Consider the following 22,832-nt stretch of genomic DNA (forward strand, 5'->3'; position numbering starts at 1 on the left):
GTGCTAATGGATGGGGATCACTGGTCGGTGTGGACACGTTAGCTCGATGGGCCTGTTTCCACACTATATCTCTAAACTAAACTAAACTAAACTAAACTAAAGTGAGATCCTATATACCTGGAACCATTCCTTCTCATCCTCTCCAATGTGTTGGTTTCCTTCCGAAGTGATTGGAGCAGAATTAGGCCATTCGGCCCATCATGTCTAGTCCCCCATTCAATCATGGCTGATCTATCTTTCCCTCTTAACCCCATTCTCCTGCCTTGTCCCCATAACCCCAGACACCTGTACTGATCAAGTATCTAACTACCACTGCCTTAGAAATATCCATTGACTTGGCCTCCACAGCCTCCTGTGGCAAAGAGGGAGCACAGACTCCAGCCTGTAAAAGGTTAACCAAATTTCTCTCGTCTGTTGATAAAGCAAAGGTTCTGTTTGCTTTTCTAAAAGCCTGCTAAATACAGTTTCACATCTTCAAAGAGATCCCCTGAGCCCACTCTGTTCCTGCATCTGCCTTAAAACTGCATCAATTGTTTCAGGGCAGCATGTTAAAATGGAGATCAATGGGCATCACGAGGTAAACATCCCCCTGGTTCAGTTACACTTTACATGGAGATTGGGCAGTCAATCATCTCAGCACCAATGCATTAGACCAGGAGTTCCTCAGGATTGTGCCTGAGACACAACTATCTTCAGCTGGTTTATCCATGTGGAAGTCAGAGTTGGGATGGTCGCTAACGAATGCTCAAAGCACCATTCCATTCACAACTCCTCAACAAATGAAGCCATCCCTAACCTTCAGTCTGAAGAAGGGCCTCGACCTGAAACGTCGCCCATTCCGTCTCTCCTGAGATACTTCCTCCCACACTGCAAAGATGTACAGGTTTGCAGGTTAATTGGCTTGGTATCATTGTAAAGTGTAGGAAAATTGTCCCTAGTGGGTGTAGGATAGTGTTGATGTACGGGGATCACTGGGCGGCACGGACTTGGAGGGCCGAAAAGGCCTGTTTCCGGCTGTAGATATATGATATGATATGATATGATGATATGGTGTTAGTGTGCGGGGATCGCTGGGTGGCATTGACTCGGCGGGCAGATACTGCGCAGTACCTCTAAACTAAACTAAAAGTAGCTTCCCTCGCCATGCTGACTTGGAACGGGACCACCTGTCCTTCATGGTCACTGGGTCAGAGTTGTGGAGCTTCCTCCCTAGTATCATGATGGGAGTATCTTCACCACAAAGTCTGCAGCAGTTCAAGAAAACAGCTCACCCCCCTATCTCCTCAAGGGCGAGTGGAAATAAGTAATAAACGCTGGCTTGGCGATAATACCAAATCCCTAAAGAAAATGAAGAAATAAATCCTAAAAAATGGGTCATTCATATTGCCATGTATCATTCTTCAAACCAATGTATATCGTTTAAGTCCTGTGAGCTTAAGGCAGAGATAGATAGATTCTTGATCAGGACGGGTATCAGAGGCGATGGGGAGAAGGCAGGAGAATGGGGTTAGGAGTGAGAGACAGGCCAGCCATGATTGAATGGTGGAGTAGACTTGATGGGCCGAATGGCCTAAGTCTACTCCTACCACTTATGACCTTATGACCTTGTAGGTCATTCCATTTCATCAATCGGTCTATAACTTTCCATGGCCAATATCCTCACCGTTTATTATGTTTCTGAGTTTTGTCATCTTCAGACTGAAACAATGGTCATGTACTGGGAACTGCCATGATGATGGTTAGAAAGATCTGTTTCTTGCTCTATCTATCTGAAGGAAGATATTTAATGTTTTATACTTTATTCTTAATTGTTCACTGTATGTTCGTGTAGATGGGCTATTGCGTTGTATCTTAGCGTGTACGTAAGCACTTTATTACAGTTCGTGTTGTTGCTTGCGAGCCGAGCACCAAGGCACATTCCTTGTATATGTACATACTAGGCCAATAAACTTATTCATTCATTCAAAGACCTGCAGTTGTGGGTTTAAACCAAAGATAGACACAAAACGCTGGAGTAACTCAGCGGGTCAGGCAGCATCTCTGAACTCTGAACTCGTTTTATTTTCAATTTGGTATTAGTTTAGTATATTATTGTCATGTGTACTGTGGTAGAGTGAAAAGCTTTTCGTGTGACCACTCTGTGGAATTGTCATCGATCTGAGACTATACTGTAGGTTGCTACAAGAAGGAAGGAGATTGGACCGTATTGCCTTCCATCGCAGTGAGGAACGTGGGGAATCCGCTGTGGTGGATGTTTATGTTAACTTTTATGTAGTTGTGTGTCTTGTTGCTTTTTTTTTAGTATGGCTGTATGGTAATTCGAATTTCACTGCACTGCACTTTAATTGGTACACGTGACAATAAACTGACCTTGAAACCTTGAAGAATGCACGGTTCAGCCAACCTGCCTGACTGGCAGCAACATGTCATTGCAAGACTCTGATACTCACGGACAGGGATGCTGTCATTGACACACACACACACACGCATGGACACACATACTCACACCAATTCATATAATGGCACACTCACACAGACACACGCATACACACATCTACAAAAATACATACATGCATATATATATATATGCCCACACATATAAATATATATACACATATTATATATATACACACACACATATGCACACACATATATATATACACACACACATATGCATACACACATATATATACACACACATGCACACACATACACATATATATATATACACACACATACATATGCACACACACATATATACACATGCACACATATGCACACACACACATATATACACACACATATGCACACACACATATACACACAAACACACATATGCACATACATATATAAATATACACACACACATATGCATACACACATATATATACACACACATGCACACACATATATATACACACACATAGGCACACACACATATACATACACAAATACACACACATTTGGGCGGCACGGTGGCGCAGCGGTAGAGTTGCTGCTTTACAGCGAATGCAGCGCCGGAGACTCAGGTTCAATCCTGACTACGGGTGCTGCACTGTAAGGAGTTTGTACGTTCTCCCCGTGACCTGCGTGGGTTTACTCCGAGATCTTCGGTTTCCTCCCACACTCCAAAGACGTACAGGTATGTAGGTTAATTGGCTGGGTAAATGTAAAAATTGTCCCTAGTGGGTGTAGGATAGTGTTAATGTACGGGGATCGCTGGGCGGCACGGACTTGGAGGGCCGAAAAGGCCTGTTTCCGGCTGTATGTATATGATATGATATGATATATATATATTTACACACACACATATTCACACGCACACACACACATATATATATACATACACATATGCACACATACATGCAGAAGCAGAGGCATGTTTGCACATTCCCACTCAAAAATTTACACACTGACAAACTCAAATGCACACACAAGCATATGACACATACACACATCATACATATATAATATCCACACAACTCAAAACCATTTTGTACACTCTTCACGTGCTCTATTCCTGGAAACTTGAGTCTTTGAATGCCAGGGATATTTTAACTTCACCAAATTTACTTATTAATTCTCGATTTGTTGATTTTACCGTGCGTCTGCAACACTCAGCTCCTCCACCAGATGGCAATGCTGAGTGGTAATTCTTCTTTTCGCAGCGACACCAGGTGGCGAAAGGGAGGTTAACACACATACTCACACAGGCACACACTCAAAACACACATAGACAAAACACACACGCACATACACACAGACAGACACACACAAACACACATACACAAACAGTTAGGCACACAGACACATAATCACAGACACACACACACACACACACACACACAGATAGACAGACACACACACACACAGATGGACACATACACACGCACAGACAGACACACACACGCACATACACACACACAGACACACACAAACACACATACACAAACAGATAGGCACACAGACACATAATCACAGACACACACACACACACACACACACACACACACAGATAGACAGACACACACACACACACACACAATCACACAGACACACACACACACACACAGATGGACACATACACACGCACAGACAGACAGACACACACACACTGCTTGGGGGGAAACCCGGCAGGTGTGTGCACACTTATAGGAGTACTCCAACCCAGGGTTTCGGGGTATGAAATGGGTAGCCTGTATCATCAGAGACCTACCCCCCTAACACTCTCATTTTACTCCTGTCATTAGAAGTAGAGGATCATGAAAACTGGAATATTCAGGTTCAGTCGATTCTTCCCAACAATCTCTGGGCTATTAAACACTCCAACCTCCAACTGAGCTCTGAATTGCATAGATTTGAGGGAATTGTTTATGTCTTTGGACTATTATTGTTTGATTTTTTATATTGTGAACTTTTTGTTGTTTATTATGGTGTTTACAGAGCACTATGATTACATATCTATTGTGTTGGTGCCAGTAAGAATGTCATTGTTCCGTTTCGGGACATTTGACGAAAAAATGGCACAGTGGCACAGTGACACAGTGGTAGAGTTGCTGCCTCACAGCGCCAGGGTCCCATGTTCAAACTTGACCTCGGTCTGTCTGTGTGTGGAGTTTGTACATTCTCCCATGTGGGTTTCTGCTGGGTGTTCCGTTTTCCTCCCACATCCCAAAGACGTGCGGGTTTGTAGGTTAATTGGCTTCTGTAAATTGTCTCTGGGGTGTGGGTGGGTAACTGATGTGAACTGTTTCCATGCTGTATCTCCAAACTAAAGTAAAGGTAAACTAAACTAAACTGAACTCAACAAAATTAAACTCAACTGAATTAAACTCAACTAAAATAAACTCAACTTAATTAAACTCAACTATAGTAAACTCAAATAAACTAAATTCAACTAAAATAAATTAAACTAAACTCAACTCAAATAAACTAAACAATAAAATACATTACATTAAACTCAACTCAAATAATCTAAACTAAACTCAAATAAACTAAACTAAACTAAACTCAACTAAAGTGAACCACTTCCAGTGCATCCTGACTGCAATGACACGTGCTCCAGTAACTCCGTGACGATTTCGGAATAATGATTCCGGACTCCAACTCCCAGGGAGCGCCGCGGCCCCATGTGACGCCCGCAATGCCGCACTACATCTCCCAGAGGGCGTTACGGCAGCGGCCGGGGGCGGTGGGCGGGCGGGTTCCGAACACGTGGCCCAGGCGTGGCCGGCGATTGGTCGGGATGTCCGACGACAGTGCTCTGCCTACAAGTCCCAGCAGCCTTGGCGCGGCCGGGCTCCGCAGTCCGGGCGCGTGACGGAGTGTGACTCACCCTCTCCCCATTGGCGACGGGAAACCCCGGGCCGTCCAGCCGGGATGTGGATGGGACTACAAGTCCCAGCAGGCCGCGGGGCTCAGGGCCTACAAGTCCCGGCAGGCCGCGGGGCGCGGGGCCAATGAGCGCGGGCGTCAGTGCGGGGTGGAGCGGGGGGCGGTGAGCGTTGGCGGGGATTGGCGGCGGCAGCGCGGGGCGGGCGGGCGCTCAGGTGACCGGGCGCTGTGAGGCAATGGCGCTGTGAGGTGGTTTTTCCTGTTAGGCCCCGAGCGGAACATCGAGGCCTCGGGCCGGCCTTTCACACGGAGCCGGGGGACGGCGGTGAGTGCGGGGCAGCGGGGACGGAGGGGAGGGGAGGGGAGACCGCGACACCGACAGCCCCACTCCCGGAGCGGCTGGAGCAGGAGGCCCGGCCCGGCCCGGCCTGGCCCGGCGCGACTCTCGGAGCAGCTGCTGTGCCGCGGATGGAGGGAGAGAGGGAGGCCCGGCATTAGGGCTGGGTGATCTCGGCCCTCGCCGGAGCGGCCCCAGAGAGAGCGAGGGGAGGGGAGGGGAGGGGAGGGGTGGGGAGGGGAGACCCGGCCACAGCCCCGGCCCCGGCCCGGTGTGGCAGCTCCCTGTGAGTCGGTGATCGGCCCCGGTCTCACTCTGTCTCTGCCGCTTGTTGACTCCCTCGGCTCGGCTCGGTCCTGACTCTCGGGACCCTCCCTCTCTCCCGGAGCGGCAGGAGGAGGAGGCCCGGCCGGGGCTGGGGTGCTCGGTTTGTGCCGCCCGCCGCTCCCCAGCCCCACCAGGCACCCCGCTTGACCAGCTCAACTTGCTGGGGGTCGCGCCCGACGTTTAAAGCTCGGGGCTCACGGGCGGTGGCAACGCCAACACAACACAACGACCAACAGCAGCAGGTAAAGTTGCCAAAGGAGGTCGAGGTTCCCTGCGTTTGCCACCGCCACTTGTGGTCTAAACCGGATGGATTTTGGTTCGATATTCCGCCGGATCCACCCTCCCTGGGTGGAGAAGTACTTGCTTTCAGCAACAACCAGACGATAATATTTAACACAAGAGACTGAGCTGATTGGGTTTCACAAAATGCTGGAGTAACTCAGCAGGTCAGGCAGCATCTTGGAGAGAAGGAATGGGTGACCCTTCTTCAGACTGGATTGGGTTGCAAAATATCACACCACCAACGACGCCCTCCATACTCAAGAATCAAGAGTGTTTAATCAAGGGTCATATGGCCCATATGGAACGATGAAATTCTTACTTGCACTAATGTTGAATCGCCATTTCACATTTAATACACAAATTAGTTCAGGGGCAATTATTCCTTCCCCCTTAGAACGTTTCCAGTTTTGCGTTGTGTGTGGAAGGTTGATTTGGAGGTGGGTGTGTGTTTTGAATCTAATACAGTGTGACCTTTGGATAGATCCCAAACTCCCTGACAGTGGCAACTATCAAGTAGATGGAGTGGTAAAGCCATATGGTATGCTGGCCTTCATTGGTGGGGACATTGAGTATAACAGTTAAGTTGTCATTATGCAGCTTTATACAACTTTGGTTAGGCTGTATTTGATGTATTGTGTGCCGTTCTGGGCACCATATAACAAATGATGTGGAAGCTTTGAAATGGACGCAGAAGAGGTTTAGTAGAATGATACCTGGATTACGGTATATTAGCTACAGGGACAGGGTGGGCAGACGGATTGTTTTTTCTGACAGCTGAGGTTGCAGAGAGAGCTTGGGCAGGTAGACAGTCAGAACCTTTTTCACAGGGTGGAAATATCAAATACTAAGAGTGAGAGGAGGAAAGTTTTAAGGAGATGTGTGGGACAAGTTTCTTACAGAGTAGCGAGTGCCTGGAATGTGTTGCCAGGGGCGGTGGTGGAGGTAGATATAATTGTGGCATTTAATGGACTTTTGGATAGGCACATCGATTATATGCAGACAGATTAAAGTTGGTCGGCATCGCGTTTGATGCAGGTATTGTGGGCTAAAGGGCCTGTTTCGGTGCTATACTGTGCTATGGAACTGTTATGCAGCTAAGTGATGGATACTTAAAATTAGTACTACTCTGCATTAAATTCCCTTGTCACCGGAATATGGTTTATGTGTTAAGAGTGTCACAGTCACACGTTGCCTACCACCCACTGATCAGGGACACTCCAGTCCTATAACAAAAGTACCAGAGATGTGCAATCATTGTAACACCAGCCTGTTAAAGGTCGCTCTTGAACAGCATGGCATAAAGAGGCAAAGGTGCCTGAATAACCAGGGCAAGTCCTTCGCAGTGAATGGCAACGGCCTGAAGAGTTTTGTAGAGAAGAGAGATCTAGGAGTGCAGGTCTGAAGAAGGGTCTCGACCTGAAACAAAATGCTGGAGTAACTCAGCAGGTCATTCTCTCCTGAGATGCTGCCTGACCTGCTGAGTTACTCCAGCATTTTGTGAAATAAATACCTAGGAGTGCAGGTGCGTAGTTCCTTGAAAGTGATGTCACAGGTGGATAGGGGTCCAGAAAACTTTTGGTACATTGGTCGACATCAGTCAGGGTATTGAGAATAGAAGTTGGGATGTCGCATTGCAATTGAACAAACTGTTGATAAGGCTGTACTTGGAGTATTGCGATTGGTTTGGGTCACCCTGCTATAGGAAACCTGTTCAGCTGTGAAATTGCAGAGAGGATTTACAAGGCTGTTGACAGAACTTAAGGGGCCGTGCTGTAGAGAGATTTTATTCCTAGGCTAGGACTTTATTCCTTGGAGCACAGGAGGCTGAGAGATATTCTTACAGAGGCATACAGGATCATGAGGGCAATAGATTGGATGAATGCAGTCTTTTACCCAGAGTAGGGGAATCAATTTGGACAGGTGGATAGGAAAGGTTTAGATGCATTTGGGCCAAATGCAGGAAGGTGGGACGAGTGTAGAAGACGATCTTAGTCGGCATGGGATGAAGGGCCTGTTTCTGTGACAACGTTGATGGTTGGTTCGTGAATCATGCCTTGTCTTCTGTTGAGGGAGACTGCTGGAGTGAGTGGTGCTAAGTAACAAGCTAAAGTTCAACAACTTGGTCTTGTAAATTAAAGTTTTAAACACAAAGTTGCTTCTGTTGTATGAAAGTATGTTAGGAGCTGTGGATTTGGATTCTTGAAGTCTTTACTGGTGCATAAAAGCAGTTGCAGAGCATTCTTGCTACCCAATATTGCCCATCTTCTTCACTTAGTATGTGTGCTGATGATTGTTGTTAAAACTTTGGACCTTGTAACTGAAAGTTATAAAGTTTGTAGCATTTATAAGATGCCAAGCTTGGGCATCTGCAAAGATTAGAATTCATACACCAAATGGAATCTTCAGCAAAGTCAAGTATTTTGGTGTTTCGGTCAAATTAGATTTGGTTCTATACTATAAACCTATTTTCTACTGGGCTGAAGTCAAATCAGCGCCTTTGTCTTGTGGTGGTGTGAGCATAGGATTATAGAAAGGCTGCTGCTTCCCGCATTTTCCACCTTTCAGAACCTCGTTAGTTGTCTTGTACAATGTCTTGTACAGTACGGTTTTAAGGTTTGGTGGGGATTAAATAGGAACTTAAGGGGCAACTTGTTTTTAAAGGCTGGGAGGCATATGGAACAAGCTGCTGGAGGATATAGTTGAGGCATGTACTATCACAACATTTAAGAAACATTTGGACAGGTTCATGGATAGGATAGGTTTAGAGGGACAAAGGCAGGCAGGTGGGACTTGAAAAGATGGGGCATGTAGGCATGGGCAAGTTAGGCCAAAGGGCCTGTTTCCATTTTGTGTGATGCGAGTTAAATCACAGGTCTCTGTGCCTGCATATCGGGAGGTGAGATGTTTTACTTGGCATAGAACTGGTTATGATTTGGTGTAGGAACTATGGATTAACATTTTGTGTAGAAATGGATGAATATCACATGGACGCCTTCACTTAAAATTGGCATGAAAAAGTGACAAAAATCTGGCCATTGAGGCCAGAGATGAAGCGATGTTTTACCACTTTGTGTTCTTTTTACAGGGAATATGAAAGAAGTGCCAACATGACATCAAGATATGGGAAAACCTACAGCAAGAAGGGAAGTACTGGTAACTCGAAATTTGATGAGGTGTTCTCTGGTAAGCGTGCGAAGATAAGCACGAAATGGGGAGAGACCACCTTTAAGGCTCAGCTGCCCCAGAAGAGACCGAATGTCAAGGCAGAGCCAATAGACCCGCCCAAGTGGCAGAAGATTGAAGACCAGCTGACCGAGGACCCGTTTGGGTTTGACAGCGATGATGATTCTCTCCCTGTGTCGTCGCGGAATCCAGCTCCAGCCAAGGCGCCGCAGTCCGCAGAGCCCCCAAGACCGTCCGATGGCGATGGTGTGACCTCCCTGCTGGAGGTGAACAGTAGAATGAGTCGGCCTGTCGGCGGCGAGGCCCTTGTGTGCAGCAGGTTTGCATCCTTGGCTGATACTGTCCAGGAGAACAGTTTGGGTCGAAGTGTTGCCTTGTGTTCAGAGACCAAAGAAGCCCAAGTCTCTGCCAACAGGTTGAACTCGCTGGGTGAGTCCATGTTTCTCTGTAATAATGACCAGTCCTCTGCGAACAGGCTGTACCAATAATGGTAAAGGTCACCAGTGGGGTGCTGACTCCTTTCTGCAGTTTGGCGGGTGGAGAAATGTGACCAGTTGGGCCGGGCATTGGGTGTGGTCACTCAGAAGTTTGGGGAGAGGAGGGATTGAGAAATGTGAGTTGGGGAGGTATAGATGCCTCGGTGATTCGGACTTGGGGCTATGATTACAGAACCATGCAATGATGAGGGTGGGTGTTGAGTGAGCTTTGACCTGGGGCTTGTACACAAAGCCACAGCAAGTCCCTCTGTGTAACAGAAGAAACATGTCTCCTACAAAGGTAGGCGTAACATGCACTGACATTAAGGGTGCGAGGGAAACAACAATAATTGGGAGCTGCCGATTATCTGAAAATGACTGCATTTGTAAAAGCATTGGAATCCTCAATGTTTGCTATTCAGAGGTAGACCTAAAACGTAAAGCTCCAGTCCTTGTATCTGTACCGAAACACTAGGTATTATCTCTTCAAAATCTTAACTGTTTGTCTATTTCAAAAGGCAATGATTTCCCACACTGTGTTAGATTCTTAGAGGCCATCTCTTTGGCATTAACTGCATTGAGATGCTTAATGCTACATCACCCAGTGTTACAGGGTGATAGAACTGTGCTCATCAGCACAGCAATGTAGTGTTAAACATTGACCACTGTCCTTCAGCAGAGTACTCCAGGGTCTGGAGTTGGATACAGACCATGACTTGGAATTGGCCCTCTCGGTCAGACGACCCACTGGGTGGCTGGTGCTGGGCAGCTGGGAGAGTTTGGATCTTACCCGAGTCTTTGGCCACCGTCTTCCTGGTCACCATGCGTGTCGGTGCAAGGCTGGGCAGGTGATCAGAAGACTAGAGATAAAATCTCACCGAGAGAGCTGCACAATTTACATGGTCAGTTGTTACAAGATTTTTATTCCAGTAATAGGTACCATGAAACTCCCAGATTGTCATAAAGCCTCATCTGGTTCTCTAGCCTCCTTCAGGGTTGGAAATATGTTGTCCTTGCCTATGTGTGCAACCTGTCCAACAGCAGTCCGCTTGAATCTTAAACAATGTTTCCAATGCCTTTTACTTGCATCTTAAAAAATCAATAATGCAACTGAGACAGAACGGATGACCTGGTGAAGGTGTCGGATACCCAAAGATGTGCTGAGTTCAGTTGATCCTCCCACGAACACCTGAGAATGTGTCTAAATTGAGTGCTGTCCGACAGATGTGAAGAACAACCTGATAGAGTCAGAGTCCTACAGCACAGAAAGAGGCCCTTCGGCCCATCGTGTCCGTGCCGCCCGTTACCAAACACAGTCTAATTTTAATCCTATTTTCCCGCATTTGGACCGTAGCCCTGAATGTTGTAGCATTTCAAGTGCCCATCCAAATGCCTCTTAAACGTTGTGAGTGTTCCCGCCTCCACCACCACCCCAGGCAGTGAGTTCCAGACTCCAACCACCCTCTGGGTGAAAAAGTTATTTCTCACATCCTCCCGAAACCTCCCTCCCCTTACCCTGTATCTATGTCCCCTCGTTGTTGAACCTTCCACCAGTGGAAGAAGTTCCCCGCCATCTACCTTATCTATGCCCCTCATGATCTTGTACACCTCGATCATGTCCCCTCTCAGCCTTCTCTGCTCCAGGGAAAACAACCCCAGTCTGCTCAGTCTCTCCTCATAGCCGAGGCCCTTCATCCCTGGCAGCATCCTGGTGAATCTCCTCTGCACCCTCTCCAAAGCTATCACATCCTTTCTATAATGTGGTGACCAGAACTGTACACAATACTCCAGCTGTGGCCTCACCAGTGTTCTGTACAATTCCATCATTACCCCCCTACTTTTATATTCGATGCCCTGGCTAATGAAGGCCAGTAACCCATATGCCTTTTTGACCACCCTGTCCACCTGTCCTGCTGCCTTCAAGGACTTGTGTACCTGTACTCCAAGGTCCCTCTGTACCCCTGTCTTCCCTAGGGTCCTTCCATTCATGGTGTACTCCCTCTCCAAGTTATTCCTGCCAAAGTGCATCACCTCGCACTTTTCAGGATTAAATTCCATCTGCCACTGCTCCGCCCATCTGACCATCTCATCTGTAATAGATTAATATCATGCAACCAGTTTTTTGGACATTTTCATTACCGTTCCTCATCTACTTGGATATCCTATCATACTGGTGTGTTGGGCTTACTGGAGATAGTCTTCTTCTTGCGTTTGAGGCAGCAGAAGGTATGAAGCTGCTTCTGCTGTCTCTGTTTGTTGTCGTTCGCCTGACTGAGGTCAGTTGACAGGGCTCACCACGGGGAAGTCGACAACTTGAGCCCCACTGGAGATAGTGATGCAGTGATATACAGCAAAGGAGGATGCATCTAGGGATCCTCAACGTTGCCTGCAGATCTATCAAGCTTCATGGTATCCGATTAAACATAAGTAATTTGGTTAGCATCAGCAACTGGTGAGATTACAAGGGGTAAACTTGCTTAATCTTATCCTCGTGGCCCTACATTTGCAGGTGAATGAATCTGTCCCTGATTCTGTTGGTGGAAGTGACCATTGGGGGGGGGAGTTAGTGGAGATTGAAGTCTGCACCCTCTGCACATTGCTTAGTTGTAACTGTCGTGCAAAATGGTGGAGTTTTTGAACGGATACATTTTGCATAGCACCTATGAAATATTGAACCATCATCAAGAGCAGAATTGCATTCCTGTCTAATCTAATCTGAAAGTCAGCATGTCCACATTGTGTCCATGCCGTCAAACTAGTTGTTCACCCCCGCTTCTGTGAGCTGTAGATAGATAGGTCACGAGTGGAACCAAGAGAAGCTACAATCATTAACCCTTATGCCCTTTCTTTGCCTGCCCACCTTCTGTTTCTCGAGCTCCCAATTCAACCAGAACCCTCGTGCTGGCATCACCAGGCCTGCTGACTAGGACAATGATCCTGATTTACCAAACTGTTAGCTCTGAAGAAGGGTCTCAACCCAAAACGTCACCTATTCATTTTCTCCAGAGATGTTGCCTGACCCGCGGAGTTACTCCAGCATATTGAGTCTATCTTGGCTCTTACACGTCTCCTCATTATTCCTGTCATTGATCATCAGGTCCTTGTCTCCCATGCAATCATTGATCTTATTCCTTTGAGCAATCTACCCTTCCCAGCCTTTTGCACAGTGGTTCCCCCACCTTGTGTAGTCAGCTTCTACCTCCTTTGCATGCAGGACTATCTGGGCAGACCCATTGTTTCAGCAAACTTCTTTACTTCACCAAACTTCTTCCTACCTTGATTCCAACCTTGCTGTCTTAATCCACTTGCTTTCCCATGGTTGCAAGATTGGGAACCTGACATATAAGAGGGGTGCTTCAGAATCTCTTTTCACGGAAGGTGGTGAATCTATGGAATTCTCTACACCAGGGAGTTGTGGTGGCTACACCACTGGAGGTATTTAGGATGCCAGTAGATACATTTTAGAAAGATCAGGGAATGGAGAGCTGTGGGGCACCGGCACAAAAGTGGAATAGGTCATGTGATAGGAGCAGAATTAGGCCATTTGGCCCATCAAGTCCACTGCCATTCAATCATGGCTGATCTAACTCCATTCTCCTGCCTTATACCCATAACCTCTGACACCCATACTAATGCCTTAAAAATATCAATTTTTAAGGCCTCCACAGTCTTCTGTGGCAAAGAATTCCACAGGTTCACCACCCTCTGACTAAAGAAATTCCTCCTCATCTCTTTCCTAAAGAAACACCCTTTAATTCTGAGGCTATGACTTCTAGTCCTAGACTCTGCCACTAGTGGAAACATCCTATCCACATACAGTAATTGACGACAATATAGATTATCCATGATCTCCTGCTTCTGTTTTCTTGGTTTTTTTTCCCTCCCTTGCATCAATTACACCTGATGCCTTTGTCAATTCCCTGGTTCCAACTGGCTCACCTAAACCATGAATGTATTAACTATTTTATATGTCTAATCCACTCCAGTCTGACAAGTTCCCTTCTTTTGCTTTGATAGACGTGCTCTTTCATTGAGTAAACTGTCCTTCAGCTCCACTCATTTTCTTAAGTCGGAGAGAATTTGGGACCAACGCTATACCTATTCCCTCATTGGTTATAGGGAACAGTACCTGCTTCATTCCCATGCCATCTCCTCAACTATATTTTTCTGAGACACTGTTTTTGCAGCAGTGCAGAAATTGAAAATGTGCTTTTGCTGCCTGCTTCAGCCCTGCTCTTTTAGCTTGGATTGTATTTAATGTCCATTTCTTGTTGTATCCAGCTCGGGGAGGATTTCAACTCCATCATGTCATGGCTCCATTTCATGTTTCCTGTTTCTCTGTTGTAGCTGCTGATGAGACTTTTCACACCAGTGCCTTTAAGATGTTCCTTCAACTAACCCTGGCTCTTTCTCTGTCCTAATTGATAGAGAAGTCAACCATGTCTCCTCTGTTTCCGACACATCTATGCTCGCCCCTCTCCTGTTAAAACACAGGTAGGCTTCCTATTGCATTTCAGCCCACAAGTCTCGGTGTTCAATGGATCATCCTCGACAATTTTTGCCACTTTCAACACGATTCACCACCTGAAAGATCTTCCCCTCCCTATTCTCATTCTGACATCTTGGTCCATTTTTTAATCTCTACCAACCCCTGCTGCTTATGCAGCACTCTCCCATGTACGTTGGGCCTCTTCCCAACATCCAGGGACCCAAGCAATCCTTCGGGTGAAGCAATGAGTCACTTCTATTGTTTCCATTATTTGCATTGTGTGTTCCTGTTACTTTGGAGAAACCAAATGCAATTTGGGTGATTGGTTTGTCGAATGCTTCAGTCTGTAAGAGTGATTCACACCTCTTCTCTGAAGGTGTGTTGATGACCTTAGGGTTAATTTTGAAATGAACCATTTATAATAATAATAATACATTTTATTTGTCATATGTAGGTTGGCACAGGGTCAACGGTACAATGAAATGTATTTGTCAAGACAACGGGTCACCTCAGCAATAATATTCCAAGGATAAATAAGATTTTTTTAAATGACATTAGTAAGGTAAAAAGACAATATTAAAAATAGGTAAAAAGACAATATTAAAAATAATCAACATATATGATTTGAAATATGTTTATGAGTTCAGAAGCCTGATGGGCCTGATGGTAGAAACTGTTTTTAAGTCTGGTGGTACGCGCAGCCATACTCCTGTACATCTGCCTGACGGTAACAAGGAGAACAGCCTGCGTGCTGGGTGGCTGTGGTCCTTGATGATGCTGCGTGCCTTCCGCAGGCACCGCCGGTAGAAAATGTCTTGAATGGCCGGGAGACAGTTGCCAGTGATGTGCTGTGCCATCTGCATCACTCTCTGTAATGATTTGTGGCTGTGTGCAGAACAGTTCCCATACCAGACTGTAATGCAGCCCATCAGCAGGCTCTCGATGGTGCATCTGTAGAAGTTTGTGAGGATGCTGGCATTCATGCCAAACTTCCTCAGTCTTCTCAGGAAAATGAGCCGCTGGTGGGCCTTCTTTGTTATTGTGTCCATGTGCAGTGTCCAGGAAAGGTCCTCAGTGATGTGCACACCGAGGAACTTAAAGCTGCTGACACTTTCATTTTAGGTGTCCATTCCAATGTTGTAGGAGACGAGACTGCAGATGCTGGAATCTCAGGCAAAAATTAACCTGAAAGAACTTTGCAGATCAGGGAGTATCTGTGGAGGGAAATTGACAGGTTTTTCAAGTTGTTGTTTGCATCCTAGCGCAAACTCCCTCTGTTCTCTCCACCCATTCCTCTCTGTGTACTACTCCCTCTGTTCTCTCCACCCATTCCTCTCTGTGTACTTGACTTGTTTTCTCATAAAGGAAAGTCCTTTGCCTGAAATGTTCCCTCTCCCAACTGCTACTGCTTCACCCGTGCTTCTGCATTGGTTGGGATTCGTTTTGGGACAAGTGTTTTTTTAATTTGTTGCTGAAGCTGTAACCATGCTGAACATTACTGATAGAAAGCAAATTGATCCAAATTTCATTTATTTAGGGGTTGTAGACAAGGATGCCCACTATCTCCGCTTCTATTTGCCCTCGTTATAGAACCACTTGCTGAGAGTATTAGATCAAATCCAGACATTCACGGTTATAACACTAAACATACAACCAATAAAATTTCTTTATATGCGGATGATGTATTAATATACATTACAAATCCTGAAATTAGCATTCCGAATTTATTAAATCTCATAACTCAATTTGGTTCATTTTCAGGTTATAGAATTAACTGGTACAAAAGTGAAATTATGCCAATAATGGAGCAAAATCCGGCCATACTTCAACAATTTCCTTTTAAAATTGCCTATGAAAAGTTTAAATATCTTGGAATTTACGTGACTAGGAAATATACTTCTTTATTTAAATTAAATTTTCTTCCTTTACTTACTAAATTACACAGAAATATCCAATTTTGGAAAACACTCCCTATATCATTAGTTGGTCGTAGTAATGCTATAAAGATGATCTTTCTTCCACAGCTACTATACTTATTTCAAGCAATTCCGATCTATCTTCCAAAAAAAGTTTTTTAAAAAAATCGATTCAATTATTACTAATTTTATTTGGGACTACAAGACTCAGAATAAATAAAAGACATCTATGTAAGTCTAAAACTAATGGAGGAATTACCTTACCTAACTTCTTATTTTATTATTGGGCGGTTAATATTAAAAATATAACCTGCTGGTTGGATGACACTGATCAACAACCGGATTGGTTAAAGATGGAGAAAGAGGATTGTTTACCATTTGATATTGGTGCGATCCTCTTAGCTCCAATAAATTTAAATAAAAAAACATATGGAGGTAATCCGATTATACATAGTGTTATCCGTACCTGGAAACAATTAAAACTTACTTTAAAACTGAGTAAATTATCCTCTTTCCTCCCTATTGCGAATAACCCTTCTTTTAAACCGTCTGTCTTAGATAGAGGATTTGCTCAATGGAAAAGTTATGGAATTAAAATGGTGGGAGATCTTTATCATAAGGGAACTTTTCTTTCTTTTCGGGATTTACAGCAGAAGTACGGATTACATGTTAATAATTATTTTAGATATTTACAACTTAGAGATTATGTAAAATTACACATGCAAGAATATAAATTTAGAGGTCCAGAAACTCTTGATGTATGCCTGAATCGACATTATAATTAAAATAAATTAATATCCTTTATTTATAATACTCTCCTAGATACTGACATTCCGTCATCAGAATCATATAGACGAGCATGGGAGGACGAATTGAACCAACTCATAATGCAAGATATATAGGATGAAAGTTTACAACATATACACCAATGTTCATTAAATACTAGACATTCCTTAATACAATTTAAAATAATACATAGACTACATTATTCGAAGACGAAATTAAATAGGATTTTTCCTAGTATCTCTCCTATTTGTGATAAATGTCAATTTCAAGAAGCTAATTTAACTCATATTTTCGTAACTTGCATAAAAATGCAAAATTTCTGGTTGGATATTTTTAAAATAGTTTCTAAAGTTATCGACAAGCAATTGGATGTGGATCCAAAATTAATAATATTAGGATTATCAGAACATATTACAAACTTTACAACAAGTCAGGTACATTTTCTTGATTACAGTTTAATAACTGCGAAAAAATTAATACTTAAATTTTGGAAAAAACCAATAACCCCCACAATTAAAATGTGGATTACGGAAATGACAGAGACCTTACATTTTTTTGAAAAAATAAGATTTGCCTTAATTGACAAACCTGATTTATTTTTTAAAATATGGTCTCCATTTATTGAATTTTTAGAAAAGTAAATGGGTTTGACACAGGACTAAAATAAAAATTTTAAATTAAAAGTTGAAACTTGAGTTTAGGGTTGGATGTACAACTGTGGTTATTGTCTCCCGGATCTACCCCCTTTAATTTTTATAGTTATAACTCTTTTTTTTTTTTTCATTCTTCTTTATTTTTATTTTCTCTCTTTAAAAATTGAAGCTATGTAAGAACTTTGTAACAAATTTGTCTTTTATTTCTATCTGTACATACGCTTTTCAAAAAAAAAAAAAAAAAGCAGCAAATTGATTCCATGCCAAAAAGATTCTCTGCAGTTCCATCACATCCAATCAAGAATGGTGGTGAGGATTTAAGCCTAACTGGAGCAGTAGGCTCTGAATATTACTACCGTACCAGAGTAAATGCCAAAAGCAAGGTTAAGCATTTACACTCCTTCCCTTAAATATACCTGGACTATCTCTGACATCTCCCTCCCATTTCTGGACCTCACCATCTCCATCACAGGAGAAAAACTAGTGACGGACATTTATTACAAGCCCACCGACTCGCACAGCTATCTGGACTACACTTCTTCCCACCCGGTCCCCTGCAAAAAGTCTATCCCCTACTCCCAATTCCTCCGTCTACGCCGCATCTGCGCCCGGGATGAGGTGTTTCAGACTAGGGCTTCCGAGATGTCCTCGTTTTTCAGAAAACGGGGCTTCCCCTCCTCCATTATAGATGAGGCTCTCACTAGGGTCTCTTCTACATCCCGCAGCTCCGCTCTTGCTCCCCATCCCCCCACTCGCAACAAGGACAGGATCCCCCTCGTTCTCACCTTCCACCCCACCAGCCAGCGGATCCAACATATCATCCACCAACATTTCCGTCACCTACAACAGGACCCCACCACTGGCCATATCTTCCCATCCCCTCCCCTCTCTGCGTTCCGCAGAGACCGTTCCCTCCGCAACTCCCTGGTCCACTCGTCCCTTCCTACCCAAACCACCCTAACCCCGGGCACTTTCCCTTGCAACCGCACGAGATGCAACACCTGTCCATTTACCTCCCCCCTCAACTCCATCAAAGGACCCAAACATTCTTTCCAGATGAGACAGAGGTTCACCTGCACCTCCTCCAACCTCATCTATTGCATCCGCTGCTCTAGATGTCAACTGATCTATATCGGCGAAACCAAGCGCAGGCTCGGCGATCGCTTCGCTGAACACCTGCGCTCGGTCCGCATTAACGCAACTGATCTCCCGGTGGCCCAGCAGTTTAACTCCCCCTCCCATTCCCAGTCTGACCTCTCTGTCATGGGCCTCCTCCAGTGCCATAGTGAGGCCCGCCGGAAATTGGAGGAGCAGCACCTCATATTTCGCCTGGGCAGTTTGCAGCCCGGTGGAATGAACGTCGACTTCTCCAACTTCAGATAGCTCCTCTGTCCCTCCCTTCCCCTCCTTCCCAGAGCTCCCTCTGTCTTCCTGTCTCCACCTATATTCTTCCTTTGTCCCACCCCCCACATCAGTCTGAAGAAGGGTCTCGACCCGAAACGTCACCCATTCCTTCTCTCCCGAGATGCTGCCTGACCTGCTGAGTTACTCCAGCATTTTGTGAATAAATCGATTTTTACCAGCATCTGCAGTTATTTTCTTATACACTCATCACTGGGTTTCTTCAGACTCCCCACTTGTCCCAGGGTACATCAATCCACCGCAAGTGAAGCTGAGCATTTAATGCAAAGAGATTCTGCCAGCATCCAGCTATGGTGCTGATGGGTTTTGTTTGCTTGGATTTAGCGAAGTTGTTCGGTGTGAGCATCAAGCCAGCTGTTGGGAAACTGCTGAGGTATGTACTGTCGACAAATAAGATACATACTTCGTTGTCATTTGTCAACAGAGTGACAGCAAAAATTGTCAACCGTGCCATCAAGCTGTCATCGGGAATTTGTACTTGCAGCTCAGTTTGGTTCCTGATAGGACCTCCTCAGGACAATTCATCTTAAACACTCACTCCCTGCACCATTGGTGCTCCCTGGTGTAACATGTACGATCTGCAAACAGCAACTCTGCACAATGTCACCCACAGCACTTTTCTGAGCTGTGATGAACCACATAGGAAGTCGTGCATAACACAGGAACACCGCCTGCGATTTTTTAAAAAAATCCCATTTTGTGCAATGTACCAATTTTGCCATTTTGCCTGATTACATTTTGAAACTTCTGAAGGGTGTGAGGAAAATTGCAGAATGCATTTAAGGGGCAACCAGAAAAGTGAAGGTGAAATGAATAAAAGGAAGTTGAACATGCCCTATGGAGTATAAACAGTGGCTTACACCATTAAATCGACTAGCTTGTTTCTGTGAGTTTCAGCTTCCTCTTTCTGGCTAAGAATTTTTTATGAATTACTTTCATTTAATTATTTTCCTTAGATTTGATCTCTTCCACAAGTAGAAACTTTTTCACTGATTCCCCTTTTCAAACCCTTTATTTTAAATAACTCTACCTGGTATAATTTTATGCACCTTTATTGTACAGACAATAGGTGCAGGAGTAGGCCATTCGGCCCTTTGAGCCAGCACTGCCATTCAAAGTGATCATGGCTGATCATTCACAATCAGTACCCCGTTCCTGCCTTCTCCCCACACCCCCTGACTCCGCTATCTTTAAGAGCTCTATCTAGCTCTCTCTTGAAAGCATCCAGAGAATTGGCCTCCACTCCCTTCTGAGGCAGAGATTTCCACAGATTTCCAACTCACTGAAAAAGTTTTTCCTCATCTCCGTTCTAAATGGCCTACCCCTTATTCTTAAACTGTGGCCCCTGGTTCCTCTTTACTTCGATTCTGAACAATGCTCAACTTTCTGTTTCTCAGGCCTGGCAACATTTTGTAAATTATTTCCTGAAATATAGCTGTTTTGATTTTCCATTTTGCTTCATATAAGCATGAATGTTATTAGGATGAGAGTGGAATTCCAAATTTGCTGGATGCAGATGTGGGTAGCTGCTTCACCCCTGTGTTCTTGCTTTACCCCGTGTGGAATGAGTGCCATAGGACAGAACTGAGCCTGCAGTTGTAGTAGCCATTGGGTTCCAGACAGACTTGATGCTTTACTGATTTTTGGAGATGCCAATTGCTGATCCAATTCAATGCTGCTTGGACAGAGTCCACATTGAGTGTAACGCTAGCTGATGGTGCTCTGTAGCATCTGTAGTTCAAGTTTAGTTTAGAATTATATTACCTGCAAAGTTGACTTGCTACAATGAGTAGTCTAACAAAATGTGGTAAAGCTACAGAATATAACTCGTGGAATTTCTTCATTGGTGACATGTCACAATTCTGATGATGGATATTCTCGTATCTTTATCACACAGTTCTGAGTATGCTTTTGCTTCCCCCCCCCCATGGTACTAATGTCCACATGCTCATCAGAATAAATATTAAAGCTCACATGTCCTGCCGTGAGCTTGTGCAATCACTGGAGGAATTCGGTTTCAGTTTCTCCCTGCTTAAGTCAAAGGACTTGATACAGGAAGTGAAACAAACCTGTTCCTGTTGTCTTCCACTCCCCACACAAACAAATAGATCAAATCTTGCTTACCCATTGTTTGTTTACCCTTACACTTGTTTATCCAATCCATCCCTCAAGACATTGCATACTGTTCTTAAGCACATTCCACGACTGGACAGCCCAAGTTGTTCATGCAGTATTATTCCTCCATTTAATCTGTGGTTTTCTGTTGTTTCTCTCTGTGTGCTTTCCTTTTTATAACACCATTCTGTACTCATGGAATGCATTTACATACAACTGCTTTGTCGACTTTTAATGTCCCCGAAGAGTAGGAAACAACTGACCACTAAACGGTTATTTGCATTTTTTTGTAAATATACTTGTTCTAAAGATCAAGCATGTCGTGATCCCACTTGCAAAGATTAACATTATCCTCTGGTAGTCGTGTACCTAACAAGCTGTTGCCCAAGAGTATCCACTATTTATTGCCATCCAGGATAATACTCAAGTGCAATGTAGAGGGTGTGCCACAATGAAGGTGCCATCTTTTGATTGAGGTGTCGGATGGATTAGGGTCACCAAAGGACCGCACAATTGCCCAACTGCCTTGCTTCAATCCTAACCTAACAACTGTCTTGCTTCAATCCTAACCTCTGCTAACCGTGTGGAGTTTGCACATTCCTCCCGTGACCGTGTGGGTTTCCTTCCACAGCCAAAATGTGTGGGTTAGTAAGTTAATTGGCCATCTTCAATTGCCCCTTGTGTGTAGGTAGAATCTAGGGAAAGTAGATGGGAATGTGAGAAGAATTAAAAAATGAAATAGTGTAGGATCAATTTAATGTAAATGGATAGTTGATGGTCGGCAAAGACTCGCGATGAAGCGGCTGTTTCATCGTTGTACGGCTGTAATTTCATGTACACAGCATAACAGTGACTATATAGAAATGTACTGTCCTCATTAACTTGTTTGAGGATTAAAAAGTGAGCACATTTTGAAAAATTATTGACCATGAAGTACTTTGGAATATCCTAGGATTATGAAACCCTCCACAAACTGCCAATAATTTATTCCTCTAGTTTCACCATCAAGCTTCTTGGGTATGATTCATCCTATCATAGAGCAAGTGCATAAGCTTTTCTATCAATGGAATTCTTTCAAAGTTTCAGTCTTTGGACATGGGGTTAAATAATTGGTATCTCTCAATGCACAATACAAGGTCCCTGCTCAGTCAAACATTAACAGTTGCTGTTTATTTAGCTTGTCGAAGCAGTTCTGTACTGTAACCTGGTTAAGTTTATGATGCCTGATTTTGAGTGATGTGCTAATCCAGTAAAATGCTGAGTAATCTACATTAAAAATAAGTTTGAAATAGCATTGTGCTTTAAGTGGGACCATGGCAGTGAATCTTTATGCATGCTTTTGAATAATTTTCTTTTGACATGCTAGTAAGCTCTAACTTGATTTTGGCATAGCTTTCACGAGGAAAGTATTTTATCATATGCATTAGCAGTTAAGGAAATGTGCATGTTGAGCATAGTATTTAAAAGTTAATGAGACTGCTCCTTGATTGAAGACGGTATTTGGTCACTGAT

At 44.2% G+C, this 22,832-nt stretch overlaps 1 protein-coding gene across 3 annotated transcripts in view; it reads left to right on the forward strand.

The window, feature by feature from the left end:
• Window positions 1-5,539: 5,539 nt before the first annotated feature.
• Window positions 5,540-22,832, forward strand: part of LOC144610075 (wings apart-like protein homolog) — a 149,364-nt gene continuing 132,071 nt past the window's right edge. For all 3 annotated transcript variants that reach the window (XM_078428601.1, XM_078428602.1, XM_078428603.1), the window contains exons 1-2: window positions 5,540-5,659; window positions 9,366-9,892. In XM_078428601.1, the coding sequence (XP_078284727.1) occupies window positions 9,388-9,892 (505 nt within the window). In that variant the 5' untranslated portion in view covers window positions 5,540-5,659; window positions 9,366-9,387. The remainder of the gene's footprint in view (window positions 5,660-9,365; window positions 9,893-22,832) is intronic.

This window comes from Rhinoraja longicauda, chromosome 35, assembly GCF_053455715.1.
Source record: "Rhinoraja longicauda isolate Sanriku21f chromosome 35, sRhiLon1.1, whole genome shotgun sequence".
NCBI classification, from domain to species: Eukaryota; Metazoa; Chordata; class Chondrichthyes; order Rajiformes; family Arhynchobatidae; genus Rhinoraja; species Rhinoraja longicauda.